Source organism: Pelophylax lessonae (genome assembly GCF_965119305.1).
Source record: "Pelophylax lessonae genome assembly, chromosome: 3".
NCBI classification, from domain to species: Eukaryota; Metazoa; Chordata; class Amphibia; order Anura; family Ranidae; genus Pelophylax; species Pelophylax lessonae.
In genome coordinates, this window is record NC_138770.1 from 47,671,652 (window position 1) to 47,693,330 (window position 21,679).

At 42.3% G+C, this 21,679-nt stretch overlaps 1 protein-coding gene across 3 annotated transcripts in view; it reads left to right on the forward strand.

Annotated features, from left to right (window-relative positions):
• Window positions 1–404: 404 nt before the first annotated feature.
• LOC309550901 (uncharacterized protein) overlaps window positions 405–21,679 on the forward strand; it is a 229,440-nt gene continuing 208,165 nt past the window's right edge. For 2 of the 3 annotated variants that reach the window (XM_082251286.1, XM_082251288.1), the window contains exon 1: window positions 405–507. In XM_082251286.1, coding sequence (XP_082107412.1) covers window positions 438–507 — 70 coding nt within the window. In that variant the 5' untranslated portion in view covers window positions 405–437. Of the gene's footprint in view, window positions 508–19,032; window positions 19,116–21,679 lie in introns of those variants that run through there. The other variant, XM_082251287.1, reaches the window with a different exon arrangement.

The window sequence follows — 21,679 nt, forward strand, 5'->3', positions numbered from 1 at the left end:
GACAGCAAATTTACACTGTTATACAAGCTGTACACTTCATTTCTTCAGTGTTGTCACATGAAAAGATATAATAAAATATTTACAAAAATGTGAGGGGTGTACTCACTTTTGTGAGATACTGTATGTGCCGTAATAATAGTACCTCTACCCAATGTACTGGCACAAATCCACCAATTATTTTTGGCCTGAGGAAGGAGAGTTAGGGGAGAGCCATAGGATAATTGATATGTGCTATGGAAGAGCTGACATGACTGCTGTGACTAAGAAACTATAACTATGATGTAATAACATAATGCTCAACGCTTCAAAAAAGAGAATTGCAGACTAAGAAATAAAACCAGTTCCTATTCCTACCTGCCACTTTCTTCCCATTAGAGTTTCTCGTATAAATTCCAGAGATGAAACTACAACACAGATATTCACTCCGGTAAGCAACCATGAGACCATCCCTGGTTTGGGCCCTCTCTGTCCTCCTGGGGATCATCCTGATTCAGGCAGCATTGGCAGGTAAGTGGGTCAGTAATGGAAAGGTGTTTGGACACAATTTTGTTTAGAGATGAACTCCTCAGCTTCCATCAGCCTGTGAGCCTCATTCATTGAGTTCTGGGTATGTGGTTAGGACTAGGAGCACCCAGTACAAACTTCCAACCTGCTTAACCACTTTACCACCGGAGCATTTTGCTGTCTTACGTCTGGGCCACTTTTTGCGATTCGGCGCTGTGCGACTTTAACTGACAATTGCGCTGTCATGCAATTCCGTACCCAAACGAAATTTACGTCCTTTTTTCCCCACAAACAGAGCTTTCTTTTGGTGGTATTTGATCACCTGTGCGATTTTTACTTTTTGCGCTATAAACAAAAAAAGAGCTCACTGAGCTGCTACTGTGGCAAAGTGGCTCGATAACGTCTGGCGACGTAGACCTACGTCGCCAGACATTCCCCTCTCTCGGCGGCGCGCGTACCGCCGGAGGCTCGCTCCCGCTGTATTCAGTCACAGCGGGAGTCGGGCCAGGGGAGGAGCGGCGGTGATGACCGCCGCTCTTCCCCGATCGTCGGGGAATCGAGTGAGGAGATCCGCCCGCTTGTGTAAACAAAGCTGGCGGATCTCCTAAGTGACAGGCAGGGTCAGATTTCAGGGTTCAGCATAGCTGAACCAGCGATCTGTCCCTGTGTCACTCAGTCACCCCCCCCCCACACACGATAGTAAGCACCAGGCATACATTAACACCTTGATCACCAATAAAAATTAACTCCTTCCCTGCCAGTGTCATTTTTACAGTAACAGTGCATATGTATAGCACTGATTACTGTAGTAATGTCACTGGTAGCCCCAAAAGTGTCAAAAATGTCAGTCAAGGGTCCGATCTGTCCGCCGCAATGTCGCAGTCCCGCAAAAAAAAATCGCAGATCGCCGCCATTGCTCGTTAAAAAAAAAAAACACCAAAAATGACAGGAATATTTCCCTTAGTTAGTAAACGCAGTAACGTTTGCGTAAACCAATCAAAACACGCTTATTGCAATTTTTTTTACCAAAAAATATTTTGATTTTTACATTTTTTTGGGGGGAATTTCATATAAAAAAATGTGAAAAATATTGTTATTTTTTCAAAATTGTCGCTCTTTTTTTGTTTATAGCGCAAAAAGTAAAAATCGCACAGGTGATCAAATACCACCAAAAGAAAGCTCTGTTTGTGAGAAAAAAAGGACGCAAATTTCGTTTGGGTACGGCGTTGCATGACCGCGCAATTGTCAGTTAAATTTGCACAGTGCCGAATCGCAAAAAAGTGGCCCAGACGTAAGATAGCATAATCCTCCGGTGGTAAAGCGGTAAAATGTGTTACAGCCAACACATTCACCTTTGCACTGAGCTATAGGCATTATGGAGAATTCATCTTCAAATTTCACAACAGAAGCACTAATATTGCATTTTTTCACCAATCGCTTTTCATTGTAGCAGAATCTTGAGAGCCTGTCAGCAATCTGATGTACACACAGCAGGAGTTTCTAAGCTGTTAGACATTGACCAATTTTAGGCCTCATTCACACGGGCAATGACATACAAGTATTTACACTGTATTTGTATCAATGCATGGACATTTACCTGCATTTAAGTGTATGCTTGTTACTCGCATTTAGATATAGAATAGAATTCTGTGCATCCAGAGGCAGGTTAGATACTCTGAACATAGATAAATACTTGTAGCTCTACCCCCCGAAGGAGCCACTGGAAATTGTCCAGGTTCCTTTTCCTAGTAATAACGAAAGTTGAAAAGGATTAAAAGAGGTGCATGGAAGCCAGCCAGCCCCCAGTCTAATGTACTCATCCTCCAGTCTGCCACCAACCAAGTAAACCTGTCTCATGATATAAATAAAGAACAGGGGTTTAGTTGACACGCATTTGCAAATGCATGTGTAAGCTGCAGGGCCACGACACGGCACCCTGTTTTATCTGCAGTCCTACACTTTTAAATTGAGTGTCTCCACTCTGGGAGCACATGGCTGTTAATGGATGGAAAGGAGGCAGGTGGGAGGGAGCAACCCAAACCTCCCCCAACCCACCCCCATCCATGACTGGTCTAGTATCTCAAAACTCTAATAGTGATGTTATTGCGATGGTACAAACTGAAAAGGACCAGCTGAGAAGCATAAACCTCCAACCCCTTGGCGGATGCAGTGTAAAACACAAATTGGGACTTTATATGAGGCATTGGCTTGTAAAGCACAGTGCCTCCATCCCTAATTTCATAAAATATTTGGGACTTTACATGAGACAAGCAGGTCATGCTATTGGTCTCCATCCCTTTATATGAAAAAACTGGGGTCAAATCAGACTGCATCCACAAAAAAACGCACAAAAATCACACTCTTTGGCTCAATGACAAGTCTAGGGGTGTTTTTTTTTGGTGTTTGTATTTTTAGGTAACTTGGATAGAGATGGGGAATTGAGTGGGATACTCCACAAAGAACTGTGTACAAGATGAGGACAGTAAACTTCCTTCTGTATAGCTGAAGCAAAAGTCTTTGATAAAGCAAACTGTGGACTAGGCTTTATAGTAGAAGCAGTTTTTACCATGCTACTAACATTTTGTGGATCAGTACTGCTTGGATCTTGATGAAGGGGACATACCCCGAAAGCTTGTCCTGAAAAATTGTATGTTAGTGCAAATAAAAAAAGTATCACGGACAGTAACCAATTGTCTCTAGTAGAAGCAGTTAAAAGCATAAAAGCAAATATTTTAGAGCAATCAGAACAGAGTCCCTTCACAAAGAATCAGATAGACTACACAAGGGTGCATTGCATTCTCCAACCCCAAATACCTCCATGTCCCATCTGCTTAGTGACCTTGTTGAATCAAGGTGTAGGATCTTGAAAGAGTCACACCCCAAAAGGGTTAGCCAACCCAAAGTGCATTCCAAGGTAGAGAGTTGCAAAGTCAGGAATTATGGCTATCTAGTGTTTCACATACTTAACAACAGTACCCAGAGGGGCTGTGGCATCATGCAGAGTTGGTATAGTCATTGTACCTTTTTCATTACCAATTTGACCAATTTGAAACTGATTTCAGACACAGGCACAAACACCAACATTTTCTGTGGTGCACCCTGACAGAATTATAAAGGGTGTTTGTGGCAGTCTTTATTAATTCCCCAGATTATATATTATACAAAATAGTTGGCTTTGGCCCTCATCAGTTTTGCTCTTCTAGAAGCTCAAACTTCTCTGAGTTCTTAACCACTTAAACCCCAGAAGATTTTACCCCCTTCCTGACCAGGGCCTATTTTGCGATTCGGCACTGTGTGACTTTAACGAACAATTGCGCGGTCGTGCGAAGCTGTACCTAAACGAATTTGGCGTCCTTTTTTTCCCACAAACAGAGTTTTCTTTTGGTGGTATTTGATCACCTGTGCGATTTTTTGATCATGCGCTATAAACAAAAAAAGAGCGTCAATTTTGCAAAAATAACAATATTTTTCACATTTTTTATATGAAATTCCCCCAAAAAAATGTAAAAATCAAATTTTTTTAACATTTTAGGCCAATTTGTTTTATGCTACAAATGTTTGGTAAGAAAAATCGCAAAAAGCGTATTTTGATTGGTTTACGCAAAAGTTATTGCGTTTACTAACTAAGGGAAAGATTTTGTCATTTTTGTTGTTTTTTTTTTAACCAGTAATGGCGGCTATCTGCGATTTTTTTTTGCGGGACTGCGACATTGCGGCGGACAGATCGGACCCTTGACTGACATTTTTGACACTTTTGGGGTTACCAGTGACATTTCTACAGTAATCAGTGCTATACATATGCACTGTTACTGTAAAAATGACACTGGCAGTGAAGGGGTTAACCTTTTTTGAGAGGGAGGGGTTAAGTGTGTCCCTAGGGGCGTGTTTCTAACTGTGATTGGCTGTGGCTTGAGGTGTAAGAACAGTGATCAAGGGTCCTACATAGCAGAACCGTATGATCACTATTCTTGGCCCCATAAAAGATGATAAAGGAAAAATGGCCACTGAGGACAGAGAAAAGGCGGAAGTGTTAAATAATTTCTTTTCTTCAGTCTTCACTAAGGAATCAGGGGGCTACACGAACCTTACTTGTAAGGCCAAACTAAATAATACACCTCAGGAAGTGCCGCCATGGCTAACAGAGGATAGACTTAGAGCTAAACTAGAGAGACTTAACATAAATAAATCCCCGGGACCGGATGGCTTGCACCCGAGGGTTCTTAATGAGCTCAGCCAGGTGATTGCCAGACCATTTTTCTTTATCTTTAAGGATAGTTTACAGACGGGTATGGTGCCAGCTGATGGGAAAAAAGCCAACGTGGTACCAATATTTAAAAAGGGGCCGAGATATATCCCGGGTAAATATAGGCCGGTCAGCCTAACATCAGTAGTCTGCAAAATTTTGGAGGGGATGTTAAGGGACCACATACAAGACTTTAGTAATGAAAATGGTATTATAAGTAGTAATCAGCATGGATTCATGAAAAATCGTTCGTGCCAAACCAATCTATTAACTTTCTACGATGAAGTGAGCTGCCACCTAGATAAAGGTAAGCCTGTGGATGTGGTGTATCTGGACTTTGCAAAGGTCTTTGACACTGTTCCCCACAAACGCTTACTGTACAAACTAAGGAAGGTAGGTATGGACCATAAGGTGAGTACCTGGATAGAGAACTGGCTCCAGGGGAGAGTACAGAGGGTGGTGATTAATGGGGAGTACTCGGATTGGGCGGGTGTGGAAAGTGGGGTCCCCCAGGGTTCTGTCCTGGGACCAATCCTGTTTAATTTATTCATAAATGATCTGGAGGAGGGGATATCGAGTACAATCTCAGTATTTGCTGATGATACTAAATTAGGCATGCCAATATCTTCTATGCAGGATGTGGAAACCTTGCAAGCGGACCTGAACAAAATAACGGGGTGGGCAACTACATGGCAGATGAGATTTAATGTTGAAAAATGTAAAGTAATGCACTTGGGGGCCAGAAACCAGAAAGCAAGCTACTCACTAGGGGGGGAACCTCTGGGTGAGTCTAGGATGGAAAAGGACTTGGGGGTACTGGTAGACAACAGGCTTGGCAGTGGCATGCAATGCCAAGCCGCCGCAAGCAAAGCCAACAGAATACTGGGTTGTATAAAAAAGGGGATTCACTCCAGAAATAAAGAGATTATTCTCCCGCTCTACAAGACTCTGGTCCGGCCACATCTGGAGTATGCTGTCCAGTTCTGGGCACCGGTCCTCAGAAAGGATGGGCTGGAACTGGAGAAAGTCCAGAGAAGGGCAACAAAAATAATTAGGGGAATGGAGGACATCAGCTATGAGGAGAGGCTACAAGCACTGAACGTATTCTCTCTGGAGAAGAGACGATTGAGGGGGGATATGATATCAATGTACAAATACTGTACTGGCGACCCTAACATAAGGAACAAACTATTCAGAGAAAGGAGATACAATAAGACACGTGGCCACTCACTAAAACTTGAGGAAAGGCAGTTTAACCTTAAAGTGCGTAAGGGGTTCTTCACTGTAAGAGCGGTAAGGATGTGGAATTCTCTTCCACAAGCAAAGAGGGGGGTTTTTGGTTGAGCTGACCCTTGTGTGCCATAATCCTATTAATTAGAGAAAAAGGAACTCCATGATACAAAACAAGTTTGCTCAGGGAGATAAAGGTTTAGTGGACTTTAAAGGCACATATTAAGTAGGCAAAAGACTACCATAAGTATAAAAAACATATATTCTTTTATTTAACCAAAGTTTTTTTTAAAAAATAGAACAAAAGTTCAAGAAGCAAAACTATACAATGACATACATATTATTTGAAATAAGAACATTCATCATATCTATAGGTCAAAATATTAGATACACAGATATTGTAGTAGTTACACTTTGTGAGTATTAGGATCGTGGTCTGAAGAGGTCGACGCGTTTCGCCTTAGCTTCTTCTGGACCTCAGACGCTAATATACAATTTTATCTCTTTTAGTAGAAACAGAAACATGCAATTAGTACAAAGCATTTTATGTTACATTTTATTCCTATATCTTTTATTAATTTGTTAATCAAAACAACACACCTCTCAAAATGCAGAAAAACCGTGTGATCCGTGGTCATCAGTATCAGTATATCATATTGATCATAGAGTAGTAAAAAATAGGCGGGAAGTGAAGAGGGAGAAAAAAGGCCCAAAAACTGGTGGAATGGGCCACCTATATATATGGGACAAAGGGGAAACATATACATCTCAAAAAGGTATTTCAATATCCTCAAATATTAGTAATGATTTATATTATATTTACCTCAAATTCCCACACTGGAATCTATCGAGGATTCAGGTCGGGATCAGAGTAGTGATATGGAGGCTGCTATTGGCTGTATCACATGAAGGTCTAGTAAAAGAAGTAGTGTATATATTTATTTGTTTCCATCTCATCCATTCAATAGAAATGGAGAGACAAAAACATAAAACCACAAGGTTCTATACTTATAAATATATCTCCAAATTAATTCATTTTACCTTTGTATCCTTCTGTCTAATCTTAGACCATATTGGGACCCAGTCCCCTTATAGCAGTAGATATTGATGTCTTGTAACGTTAGATGGAAAAGTTCCCCCCAGATTTGTAGTGTATCCGCTAGGGTGTAATCAGATAATAGTAGATTATATTCACAAAAAGGGGGTATATATCTCAATTTAAATCCCTTATGTTAATGTATATATTCATATATACATATATTTTATTACTTACATAGTAGAGTATATTCCAGTGTAAAACAATGGTATTATGGATATTACAGCTGAAATTGCTTGTGAATATAGTTCCCAGGGATAGAAAAGGTATAGTCATCTGGTTCAAAAGGGGGCGACCTAAGACAATTTCAATAGAAAAGCATGTCTAGATTAGTTGGACTATATTGCCAACTAATCTAGACATGGACTATATTATATCTACTGCTATAAGGGGACTGGGTCCCAATATGGTCTAAGATTAGACAGAAGGATACAAAGGTAAAATGAATTAATTTGGAGATATATTTATAAGTATAGAACCTTGTGGTTTTATGTTTTTGTCTCTCCATTTCTATTGAATGGATGAGATGGAAACAAATAAATATATACACTACTTCTTTTACTAGACCTTCATGTGATACAGCCAATAGCAGCCTCCATATCACTACTCTGATCCCGACCTGAATCCTCGATAGATTCCAGTGTGGGAATTTGAGGTAAATATAATATAAATCAATACTAATATTTGAGGATATTGAAATACCTTTTTGAGATGTATATGTTTCCCCTTTGTCCCATATATATAGGTGGCCCATTCCACCAGTTTTTGGGCCTTTTTTCTCCCTCTTCACTTCCCGCCTATTTTTTACTACTCTATGATCAATATGATATACTGATACTGATGACCACGGATCACACGGTTTTTCTGCATTTTGAGAGGTGTGTTGTTTTGATTAACAAATTAATAAAAGATATAGGAATAAAATGTAACATAAAATGCTTTGTACTAATTGCATGTTTCTGTTTCTACTAAAAGAGATAAAATTGTATATTAGCGTCTGAGGTCCAGAAGAAGCTAAGGCGAAACGCGTCGACCTCTTCAGACCACGATCCTAATACTCACAAAGTGTAACTACTACAATATCTGTGTATCTAATATTTTGACCTATAGATATGATGAATGTTCTTATTTCAAATAATATGTATGTCATTGTATAGTTTTGCTTCTTGAACTTTTGTTCTATTTTTTAAAAAAAACTTTGGTTAAATAAAAGAATATATGTTTTTTATACTTATGGTAGTCTTTTGCCTACTTAATATGTGCCTTTAAAGTCCACTAAACCTTTATCTCCCTGAGCAAACTTGTTTTGTATCATGGAGTTCCTTTTTCTCTTCCACAAGCAGTCGTATCAGCAGGGAGCATTGATAGTTTCAAAAAACTATTAGATGGACACCTTAAAGACCACAACATACAGGGGTATACAATGTATGGTTAAAAGCAAACACACACACACATCATAGGTTGAACTGGATGGACTGATGTCTTTTTTCAACCTCACTAACTATGTAACTATGTAACTATGTACACAGGGGAGAATGACAGGCCGTTTTGTTTACATTAGCCGCCTGCATTTCTCCCGCTGTAACGGACAATCGCGAGTGCCCGGCGGACATCGGGTCCGCCGGGAACACACGTGGGGGGTCCGTGAGCGAGCGGGAGCACGCCTCCGGCAGCGCGCGCTCGCTCCCAAGAGCCTCACAGGCTAGCAACGTAGACCTACGTCGCTTTGCCTGTGAGGGGCTGACTGCCGACGTAAATCGTCGTTAGACAGTCGGCAAGTGGTTAATTAGGCTCACACAATCTGGGAATGACCATTGTTAGCCAGGCCTGATGAAAGGTTTTTTGTCTCAGGCGACGGTGGGTTTCTGAAGAGCCCAAATAGTTTTAGAGCCATGTTTGATTTCATTAGGGCCTGTGAGATATTCTAAGGTCTCTGACCATCATCCTACAACAATATCAGTAATCAGAACAACAGCTGAAGGTTGCAGAAAGACCTTCTTTTCTGGGAAGACTCAGATTTCAGCACAATAAAGAAATGTTGGAACTCATGAAATCCCAGGGACTGGTACTCTGCTCACAGAGTCCCTTCTTTATAGTCACTCCCCTTCCTAGTGATGTGATTGAGCATTCATAGTCAGAGTTGGCCCAGCCTGTAGTAAGGGGGCCAAGAAACCTTGCCTGCTCCAAATCTTATATTGGAAATTTAGCAACTCATAACTCTATTGCCCTTTGACCCACAACAAGGCAATGTCTACATTAGTGAAGAACAAGAAGGAGTTTTAGCACTATGTTAAAGTGCCTATAACGTTTCTTCTTTATCTAGGTCATGGTATTGGTTAGTCACATTCAAATGGACTTGTTCTGTAAATTTCAAGATTTTTTCTAGCTTCTCCAAACTACTTCTTCAGTTCTAAACAGCGTAAGGAAGATACCCCACCATTTCTATCCAAACAGCACCAACACCTTCATCCAACCACCATGGAATGTGTCAAAGCAGACGTTGGTTGTCCAAGTAAAAAACCGGAGGCGTAAAAGATGTGAAACCCCCTGTTCCAGTAACATAATCCCATTCTTGGTGTCGAAAATGTCTGCATATGTGTTAAAACCACTGTGGAACACCGGGAGCAGAGGTTACTAGTTTCAGAGCATGTTCAAAGGCTCCTTCGTCAAAAAACCATGGATGATCCTAGGATCTGTGTATTAAAACAACAATTATGTTATGTATTGTCAAGATTTTAACAATGTAAAAATTGAATCAACAATGACTTTTTAGTCAATGCCACACAGGAGAAGTTAATGTGTACTCTGGTTTGCCAATAAGAACAGAAGTAGCTGGTTAGTAATTATCACTGTTCCTGGCAATCATCACATCCCTATGATCCGGTGTCAGTTGACTCTGTAATTTAAACTACCTTCATTGAATATTCAGGACATTGTATAAAAACGGAAAGAAGAACTTTTCCCAGTCATGCCCTAGGGCAGGGGAAATTGGCATTATGTCATGCTGCATAAGTATCTGGAAGTATCTGGAACACTTCTAATTGCACTATACTAGCTGCTTAGTTTGGCTGGTATTTTATCCAGATTTTGATGAGTTGGCCTTAATATTCTCCCACAAGTTATGTGTAGGGCACCCTATACGCACAACAATCTTCCTAGTCTAGGGGACTGCTTTGCTTTTCACATATGTAAATTGGTACCATTGTACCTGCACACTATACACCAGGGTATTGAATTAAAATTTAAGGAGGTCCGGCAATTTAAATTTTTATCCACCAGAGGTCCGAATCTCATGTCTGTTCTATGACTGGGTTTCTTCACATCACAACCCTTTCCCCTTACATTACAGGTTCCCCTTTTACATCAGCATCACCAGTCCTTCCCTTTACACCACAGTGGGTCCCCTTTACATTGCAGAAATCATTTTTACATCACAGAACCCCCCCATTCACATTACAGTGCTCTGCTTTACATCACCCCCCTTTACAATACAGCATAGCCTTTACAATGCAGCCCCTTTACATTACAGTGCCTGCTTTACATCACAGACCCCCTTTACAGCCAAGCCCCCTGACTTTACATCGCATCCCCTCTTTAAATCACAGTGCCTCCTTTACTTAAATGTCCTCTGTCCCCTTCACATCACAGCACCCCCAGGTAAAATCAGAGACCTCTAACCTTTACATCAGCCCCCCCCCCCCTCTTTGCATCCCAGTCCTCTTCACAGACCCCTTACTTGCACCTCAGTCCCCTTCACAACCCCCTCCTTGTTTACCAGTCCCCTTCACAGCCCCCCTTCCTTGCACCCCAGCCCTCCTTACAGCTCCTCTTTACTTGCACCCCAATCCAGATCACAGCTCCCTTCCTTGTACTCCAGTCCACATCAAAGTCCCCCCTTCCTTGCACCTCAGTCCCCTTTACAGCCCCACCTTACTTGCATCTCAGTCCCCTTCACAGCTTCTCTCTCCCCCTACCCTCCTTGTATCCCAGTCTCCTTCCTAGCACATCTGTCCCCTTTAAAGTCCCTTTTTACTTGCAGCTCAGCCCCCCCTTTACTTGTATCTCAGTCCCCTTCGCAGCCCCCCTTCTTGTATCCCAGCCCCCTGCACAGCCCCCTTCCTAGGACCCCAGTCCCCTTAACTGCCCCCCTTACTTGTATCTCAGTCTCCCGAACAGCCCCCTTCCTAGGATCCCAGTCCTCTTCACAACCCCCCTTCCTGGCACCAAGTGCACTTCACAGCCCCCCTTCCTTGGACCCTAGTTCCTTTTACAGCCCCTTACTTTTATCTCAGTCCCCTTCACAACCTCCATCTTCCTTGTATTCAAGTCCCCTTCACAGCGTTCCCACCTCCCTCTTTTTATATACTGGTCCCCATTACAGCCTCACTTTCATATTTGCAATCCTACCTTACATAGCAGGTAGAAGGTTGAAGGCGAATACATGGCATGTCCGAATAGAGGACGGGACATGCTTTTTTATGCTAACACGCAGGTGATTGGTTGCTAGGACTGCCTCGCATCCCAGAAAAAAATCATCAGCTTGTTAAATTAAAAAGTATGTCCCACATCTGTCCAGATATGTTGCCTCTTCTGCCTTCTATCTTCTACCTGATATGAATAAATGCTGTGGCGGTGGCGGAGGGAGAAGGAAGATGCACCCGGGAGAGGATACACAGGCTGCTAAGTGGGGAGCTGCAGTCCGGACATTGCAGGCTGTTTTCGAACTGTGGTTCGCCATTTAGTGATGCCTGCTATACACAGTATCTATTTGTTGCACTGTCCCCATAGGGCTTTCTGTGTGATGACTTGTTGGGCCTCCTCTGATTACTTGCAGACAGTCATTTAGGGACAGCTCACCCATCCATTCTTACTCCCGGTTGCTCGGTACTTAAACAGTACCAGGGTTTTGGTTTTTGGTATTTTACCATGGAACTGGAATCGGAGAAGGGAATAGTGGGATACTCCAACTTGATCTATTTACAGTTGATAAGGACAACTCTCACTTGGCCAGGTTACTTGTGGAAGCAGACACACTGCTTTGACCATACTGCCACTTGTTTGGAAGAACAAAGTCTTCTTACTCTCTCTAGCAGCAGACCTGATGCAACTACATTATCTTCAGGGCACTCTCAAGCATCCCTTTGACTGATACCCATCCACTGACTTTTCTAGCTGAAGGGATGGCCCTCTCAGGACAGGCCCCATGACACAGATTTGTACTCACTGTAAGCAGAATCAGATCCTTTACAGTGTCTCCCTTCCAGTCAGCTCTGCAGGACATCTGGGTTCAGCTCCTCTCTGACTCTCAGGTCCTCAGGTCAGCCACCTGAGGCCGCATGGCAACTTCTACAGAGGAGGGACAGCTGCCCCTCCCTCCGGGATCCAGCTCTCCAGCTGAAACACCCCGAGCACATGTGCCCTTCACATTTTTTACAGTATTCCAGCATGGACCAAGGCACTATCCTCTGCCAATCATCAGGGCTGTACTAAATGCCTGTGTACTCATTTGTCATGGTTTCCTCCCCCTGTCCAATATGCCTCCCTATTGGACCAGTGTGAAATACTCTGCAGACAAACTGAATTGCACCTAAGCACATTGAGCAGAACTCACTAGCAGATCCTGTCAGGTAGGCAGAGAGCAATATAAATATACCTGGCAATCTTTCTGGCAAGCAGAAAAGATCCAAAAACGATATTCTCTCTTCTACCGCCTACCTAGGAGGGTGCTATATATTATATAAAAACAAAAATAGTAAAGCCAATTTATTCCTTGGATAAAACTGGGAATGGTTTATTCTTTTTTTCTTGTTTATATCCTATTTGGGAATGTTTCCTTCACTTCCTGTCCCAAAGACACAACAATAAATAAGAGACAATCTACACAAAGTGAGGGGGACTCCCCTCTTAGATAGCGGTCAGTCGGTCACTGAAACAAATGTCTCAATTGGAAGATTTGCCCTTCATCCCTGTTCTGGTAGAATTTTGGATTTCCCATGGCTGTCTGCATCAATTACAATTGTTCACCACCAGGACAAACAGAGAGACTGAATCTTCCCAGTGGGACACAGATGCACTCTAAGGTCTGGTTCACACCAATGCAGGTTTCAGTTTGCATATTCCAGGTGCATTGTGCATTTTTCAATACATGCTTTGATCCATTGAAGTCAATGGAACCAAAAACCAGAATAAAGCCCCTGGCCTTTCCATAAAATGCACAGATGTAAATTTGACCCATAGGAAACCATGTTAAATGGACTGTAGTGTGTTTCTGCTAAACTGAAAACGCACTAACAAATGCATAGGTGTGAACCAGGCCTTAAGGCTTGCAGCACCTAAAACTAATATGCAGGTTAAAGGTCTGCCCTGGTGCTATAAACCCCCTCATTATAACCCCTGTAAACTCCAATAGGGTGATTTTCTCATAGTAGAATGTACAGTATCTATGCCTTCTCCCAAAAGGCAAAAAAAAAAAAAAATATATATATATATATATATATATATATATATATATATATATATATATATATATATATGCTTCTACACTTGGACTCAATATTTTACTTTATGCTCCATCATGAAGAATTCATTGGAGGACAGAGAGGCCAGTGTCAGGTTGATACAGAAGCAGGACAGAAATCCACTTAGGGTGCTGTGGTGAAGGCACAGCTGGTATGGGAGCCTCTCCTGCCTCTGTTCTCCATCAGTCTCCTATGCCAAAATACAGATATTATGGTGCCCCCTGGCAGATGACACCTTAAGGTGCTGAGTCTTACTGACAGCTGGTCTTTACAAATACAAATCTGATGGTAGACCTGGGCCATAAACCATAGTGGTCCCAGTTTTCCTTACTTACTTCCAGCTGTCACTAGATGGGAAGCTGGAGCAGAACGGCTACAGTATGGAAAACCGTATATGAAATGAAACACTATTCAGTAGTTAGGTCAAAGCAGAGGTCATAGGCAGGCAATAGAGTAGTCAGCACTACCAAATGAACAAAAATGTGAATAATTTTTCCACGTAGTGAATCAAAAAAAAAGTGAATCAATAAATAAGACTGAAAAAATTAAATTAAAAAAATTAAAAAAAATTTAAATGAATTTATCCTCAAGTGGTACACAAAAGAAATATTTTAATATCTTTATGTGCTATAAACAAATATATAATACAATTAATGTGATATATTAAATAAAGTTAATTCAATAAACTTATATTATCAAAGGTGCTCAGGTTTGGGGTCTTCTTACGTTGATATATGTGTTCACTCAATGCTCCAGTGACCAACACCCATAAGTCAGCAACTCACCAGATTGGAATGCCTTTCTTTTTCTACTGTATATCGGCATTAAAGGCATTTACTGTAACTCCTCCAGATGATAAGCTGGTAAATACAGGTTAAAGCACAAAAGCGCAGCGCTAGAACTTCAAAGAAACCTATAAATAAAAGGAATAATACCAAACAAAAGTGACTGTTTGCACACTGAAATTTTCTAAATGATTAAAAAAAAAAGATATAATACTGTATACAAAAAGGGGAGTTGCGTTAAAACTAATCCCCACTAACAGAGAAGAAGTTTGAGAGCACACAACAATGATGGAACACACAACAATAGGAAGACAGTTGTACAACATGTAAATTTGGTATCCCAATCCAGTTCAATCAAGAACTGGAAACGACAGTCCAAACGCAAATATTGTAAGGGAATATCTTCACATTATTGTGGAACAAAGGTGCAAAAACAGTTCAAGTAGATTTGTAGCAAATTTCATCCACCCAGGTGAAACAATGGATATGACAGACGATGTGAGATCCCAGCCACCATACACAGCCTCTTACCAATAAGCAGAGAGACAGACTACTCCAGCCTATTCCAAGCAAAGCAGCTCCCAAAATGTTCAAGCCACCTGAAGATAACAGCTCACACCTCACTCCAAGATCTCACTCAAGTTGTCTCATAAAGGTGGGAAATAGCAAACAAAAACAGGGCGAGCCCATAGTGCATTACCTCATGAGTACTTTATTAAAAATATAAGGAGATACACTCACCCAGAACGAAGGAAATCAGGCATAAAATGCATATAATGCTTCAGTGTAAAGGAGGCTCTCAGTATTCGGTTCCCACCAAGCAAATGGCCGACCTCGAGCTTCCGGGTGTGACGTGATGACGCAGGTTTAGCTCCTCCCAACGCGTTTCGTCATCATGACGTTGTCAAGGGGGCGTTATGTGCTCCTATATATCCATGCAAAATAATGACATCATAAACAAAAAGAGAAACAAGTTGCACAACAAAGTCCATGCAACAAAGCTTGATGGTGACTGATAAAATGTTCTGTGTACTTTAATGCCAATACTGGTTATCCACAACAAATAAATATGGTGTTTCGCTCCAAACGCAGTATGTGAAAAAACTTACCAAAGACCCATGCCCATCTACACAGGTAAATTAGAAAAAGTTTGAATAAAGTAGCAAACTCTTCCAGGAAAAAAGATCAGATCAATATGCCTTGTTCTCCAAATCTCTCCAGGATAGATGGAATGCTTATCTGAAATCATGGACTCTACTGTGGGTAGCAAAGAGTCAAACATGCAAGAGGTTATTAACCTTACTGGTACAACATCATTAAAAGGTTGGCAGCTTCTCTTCAAGTCTCTCGGATACCCAGAAAAACAAAAGGTCTCCACATAGTGTAATATCATAAAAACCGGGCTTTATTAAAAGGTAGAAAACTTACATTTTCTATGCAAATAGTAGGCAATTCAATTGTGATCTCAAATGGTCTCCAAATGGCGCAATGTCATGGCATAAACACACTCCAACCCGACGTATGTTTCGTCCACAACGACTTCATCTGGGTCAAAGAATAGCCAACCACATGCAAGGAAAATGTAATGCATTTTTGCTTGCACATGATTGGATGATGGAAGTCAGCAGAGCTTCTGCTCATTTACTAAGCTCTGGAGCAACTGCTCTTGCAGAGTGCAACTGCACTTTGCAAAGTGCACAGTCTATTTGCCTTTAGTAAATCAACCCCACAGTAATTTGTAAAGGTACAAAGCACAAAAAGGCACTTCCCATAATGTAAAACTATTAAAATCAGCTTTAAAAAAAAAAAAAACAGTGCTATATAAGTAAAACAACTCTGACATGCCCACATCCAAGATGGCCACCAGGCGGCACACATACACTGTGGAGTGTTACCAAGCTCTACCCAATTCATTTTGCCAGATGTGATGTTATCGGGGGGCTTAGGAACACAGGTCAGTCACCGCTACTTATACCTGAACAACGGACAGAGGATCAGTGCAGATTGGAGGAATAAAACAAGGACAGACCAATGCTAGTTATGTTAATAACCAGCTAAGGCCATGTTGGATTCACCAGACTGAGTACACAAACACACAATATCACAAGAAATCACAGACAGTAACACAGAGTACCGAGCAATAATGCAATTTCTAATTCACCAAATTAATAGTAAAGGCAAACTTTATGTATTGTTGCCCAATAAAGTTGATAATGAAACAGTTAAAGGAAGATGAATAAGAATGGCAATAATGCACTTTAGTATACAGAGTAATTAGCAATAAGGACAAGACATTTAATGACATTTGCTGTTAGGATTAGCATAAACTGTAACAATTCCATGTGAAGTGCATCAGTGAGCAGTAAAAAGAGTCTATAACCTCCCAGGGCCTATACTAGCAGAGTGCAGTAATGGCGGCTATGCTAGGCTCAAGACCGCCTGGTAAGCACTGTCAGTATTTAAGATGACAAGGATGGGTAAAAGGAGATGGAGGGGAATTTGTGGGCAGGTTACAAAACGGGGCAGGATGTTCCTTCTGTTGGCTATTGTTGGGGCCCTTTAAAAGGCATTGGTATACTTAATGACAGTCCTGACAAACCTGCATGGAGTTAAGGTATACTATCGGGGTAGTATACTCTTTGCATGGAGGTAGAGTATATGTGGGTCAGACACAGTGGCAGTTCAGTAGAACCATGATCTAGAATTGGTTTAGATGCAGTATTGGTTTAGTAGAGGTGCTGTGCAAGGTTGGTGTAGATGCAGTAGGTTAGAGGTGCAGGTGGTGTCCTGCCCTTGGCAACTCTGCTAGCAGTATAAGTAATGGGCTGATAGCCCTCTTATAAATCCTTAGGGTTCAGGTGTATGTGTCTACCATGGAAAGGGCCCTGTAACGGTGTTCACCGTCCCTGGAATTTAAGGACAGATGGGTGATGGTTTGGATTGCTTCAAATTTGTCAGCAATGTCTCCAAGTAGAAATATTGAGATTTGTTCCCATTTGCCATGAGGTCTCTGACCAGGAAGTACAACTCCTAATATGGTCCAGGAAGTTCAATGAGGAGACTGACTGTCTAACAATTTTGCTTTTGTCTGAGGTGGCTTTCCATTCACCTATTGTCGGGTGTGCTAATGAACTCATCTGTTGTCTGCTAAGGGATGTATTGACACTCAGAGTAATGTGTATTGGGGGCTCGTTATGGAACCATTGTTCTGTGTCTGGCTATTGTGTACATTGATTGTCCCCTGGGGGCTTCTGTCTCATTACACATAACAGTCCTTCTAATCAAGCTATCTGACCAATCCCTGCTGACTCATTTTCAAGTCCTCATCTGCATGGCTAAGGAGGACCTGAAGGAGAACGGCATGTACTGTGCAATTGACCAATGGGAAAGCGGTTGTTGGGGGCAGGATGTTCCAATTTCTGTATAAAAGTGTGCTGTGTATTTTCAATAAATTGTCTTCCCGTTTGAACTTACATACAGCCTTGCCTGGTGTTTGTTCTAATGGTTCCGAACGGCACATAGCTGTAGTTCGGATCCCGGAGCCTTGGTTGACCGAACCATCAGACGTTGCGATCTGCAAGCTGACTCACTAGAAACAGAGGAGTGTCGGGAGAGCGGAAGCGAGCGAGTAAGGGTCTCGTCACAGGCCCTCTCAGTTTCTCTCTGAAGTCTCCAACAAGCAGCAGTATGAGCAGATGATGGATGAACCCCTTAACCTCTTGTCGACTGCAGGGCAAGCCAAACTGGTGTGACCTATACTGTGCCACAATAGGTGTCCTGCTTCCAGTCATTGGTTTAGGTCCCCTCCAGTCAGGTTTCCAGTAAGCAAGCGAGCACTTGTAGGTTTGCAACCATCCCTGTGCAGTGCAGCTGTCTACACTTCCCAGTGCCCCATGCACCAGTCCAAGTCCTCTCCCCGATGCTGTCGATTAGTTGAGCGGAGGCCTCCCGGAGGGAGGGGAGGGAGAAGAATACAGAGCAAGCAAGGGGGGATGAGGAGGGCTTTTTAACAAACCCTCTGTTCCTCTGTGCAGTGGCGGTGGGAGAGGGTGAGTGGGGAACCATTGCTGTTGGCACCCAGCTACATTTATTTTACTGTTCATCTGTAAACCCCCAAAAATTGTATTGGTTTGTTTTGCAAAACAGCATTAAAAAACTTTGTGCCAGAAACAGACCATTATAAAAAAGGGGCAAATCAGAATAAAATTTCACTTTGGACGAGTTTTGGAATAACTTAGTTCCCAGATGGAAGAATGGATTTTGGCTTCTTCGTCATAGGTACCACACGACCTTGTCCCAACACTGAGTGACGCCATCTTTAGATTTAATAATGGGCGAGGCCAGGATTGCAATAAACATGTGTAGTAATAAAAAAAAATTCCACCCAATGTACTCAAACTAATTTGCCAATTATTTTTGGCATGAGGAAGGAGAGCAAGTGGAGAGCCAAAAAATAATTAAAATGTGATATAGAAGAACTGCCATGGCTGTTGTGAATAACAAACTATAAACATTATGCCCTAAGCTTCATACTTCATAGAAGAGTATTGCAGACTAAGAAACCAAACCAGTTCCCAGTCCTGTCCAGCCACTTTCTTCTATTTAAAGTGATATACATTCCAGAGATGGAGCTGCAACACAGATTTTCACTCCAGTACAGTAATCAGCCATGAGACCGTCTACAGTAGGGACCCTCTCTGTCCTCCTGGGGATCATCCTGCTTCAAGTAGCATTTGCCGGTAAGTGGTTCAGTAATGGGGAGGAGATTGGACACACTATTTTTTACAGATGGGAACCCCAGCCTCAACCAACCTATGAGTCACATACGTTGAGTTCTAGGTGTGTGGTTAACAGTGCCTAGTAGAAACTTCCATCTTGCTTGAAAAGTATATTTGCTAGGAATTTCAGGCATATCCAATGCATTTTGGGGGCAAACGACTCCCCATTCTTCAGGGCTTGAACAAGGACTCATTACACAATGTGGATGAAATTGCTGGAGGCTGGATAAGAACTAACATATCCAGCATCGGTGATGTGACCAGCCATTTGCTGTTCCTAACAAATAGATATTTTAAAAGAATTTCAAGCAAGACTTTGTTCTAGGTACTACTAGCCACATACCCAAAAGTCATCCATCTTTGGAGTGATTTGACTAATGTGACTAGGGATGAGCTCAAGGTTTGGTATTAACACAAACGTTTGGTATGAATTTTTTGAAGGACCTAATTATTTATTTTTTTTTTTTTTTGGGGGGGGGGGTGTTTTTTGCTTGAGGTCCAAAGACGTCATGTTTGTGACAAAATGCATCAAGCTGAAATGCACGTCGCCTTGTTCTGCACACTAGCTGGAATGCACTCTATTGCTGGCTCTTCCGTTGTTGTGCGGCTCCCCAGTAAAGTGGGAGCTCTGTTTGCTTGTGCTTTTTACTATTTATGTAGGGACCCTATTGGGGAACAACTTTTTATCCAATAAACCACTTTTTTATGATACTACACTACAAGGAGTCCCCTTCCCTCTCTCTTCCTTTTTTGGGTTCGCCATAAACAGTATCCACCTAGTGGAGAGAACCCATTGGGAGGACAAGCTGAGAATCTGCACCTAGATCACGGGGATCGAATAAGCCTGCTTGGATCTCTACTTGCCATATGGCAAGAGGGATCAACACTGAAGAAGGAGGCCACACCTCCGAAACGCGTAGTCATAGCAACCTCATTTGGTGTCACGTCAAGAGGTTCCTTCCTTGTCCTCCCGGTTCACCTGTGCCTTCGGTGCGGTCTCCATTCGCTTATGATGCCAGTGCAGTGCCGGCTGGTCCGGGCACAGGCGCACTTTGGCCAGCTTACCCAGAGATGGAAGTCTCTATCCCTGGAAGTCACAGGCTAGGAGGGGGCTGCCAGCGAGAGGAGGACGAGTGGTCAGTGGGACCTGCAAGAGAGAGTCACCTTCTCCCTGGGGACACATGGAACCGAGCTTTACTGCGTGACATCCATCCACATTTGTGAGTGACATTTTATATTATGTTTTTATGTTTTTATTGAAATAAAATGGTGTTATGCTAGGACGGCTGTGCGCTCTCTTTTTTTTTTTCATTGTACAGTTTATGGTCCACCATCCAGTGGAGGGATAGGTGAGCTGCAACGCCCCACCATTCTCATCACCGTCAGCTTCTTTTAACCACTTAAGCCCCGGAGGATTTGGCTGCTCAAAGACCAGGGCCTATTTTGCGATTCGGCACTGCGTGAGTTTAACGGACGATTGCGCGGTCGTGCGACGCTGTACCCAAATGAAATTGACGTTCTTTTTTCCCACAAACAAAGCTTTCTTTTGGTGGTATTTGATCACCTGTGCGATTTTTACTTTTTGCGCTATAAACAAAAAAAGCGTCAATTTTGAAAAAATAACAATATTTTCACATTTTTTTATATGAAATCCCCCCCCCCCCCCCCCCAAAAAAAAATGAAAAATCTAAATTTTTTAACATTTTAGGCCAATTTGTTTTCTGCTACATATTGTTGGTAAAAAAAAAAAAAATCGCAATAAGCGTATTTTGATTGGTTTGCGCAAAAGTTTTTGCGTTTACTAACTAAGGGAAAGATTTGTCATTTTTATTGTTTTTTTTTGTAACTAGTAATGGCGGTGATCTGCGATTTTTTTTGTAGGACTGCGACATTGCGGCAGACAGATCGGACCCCTGACTAACATTTTTGACACTTTTGGGAGTACCAGTGACATTACTACAGTAATTAGTGCTATACATATGCACTGTTACTGTAAAAATGACACTGGCAGGGAAGGGGTTAACTTTACTAGAGATCAAGGGGTTAAGTGTATCCCTAGGGGCGTGATTCTAACTGTAAAGGGGTGTGGCTTTTGATGTAACCACAGAGACATACGATCCTACATAGCAGGATGGTATGATCTCTGCTGTTACACCAGGGAGAATGACAGGCGGCTTTGTTTACATCAGCCGTCTGCCTTTCTCCCTCTCCAGCGGGAGATCGTGAGTGGCCGGTGGACATCGGAGCCGCCGGTCACAAGCGCGGAGACCTCCGTGAACAAGCGGGGGTGGGAGCGCGCCTCCGGCGGCGCACGCTCGCCCCCTACAGGCTCCTGGGCGAGCGACGTTGTACTACGTCACTTTGCCCAGGAGAGGCTGACTGCCGCAGTAAATGTACTTGTGGCGGTCGGCAAGTGGTTAAAGGAATCTCCAGCCTGGGAATTCAAGTTTAGGATCTGCGCATGGACTGGTAACATTTCTTGATTTTTGCAGAGCTCAAAACTATATTCTCTCACTAGCACCTAC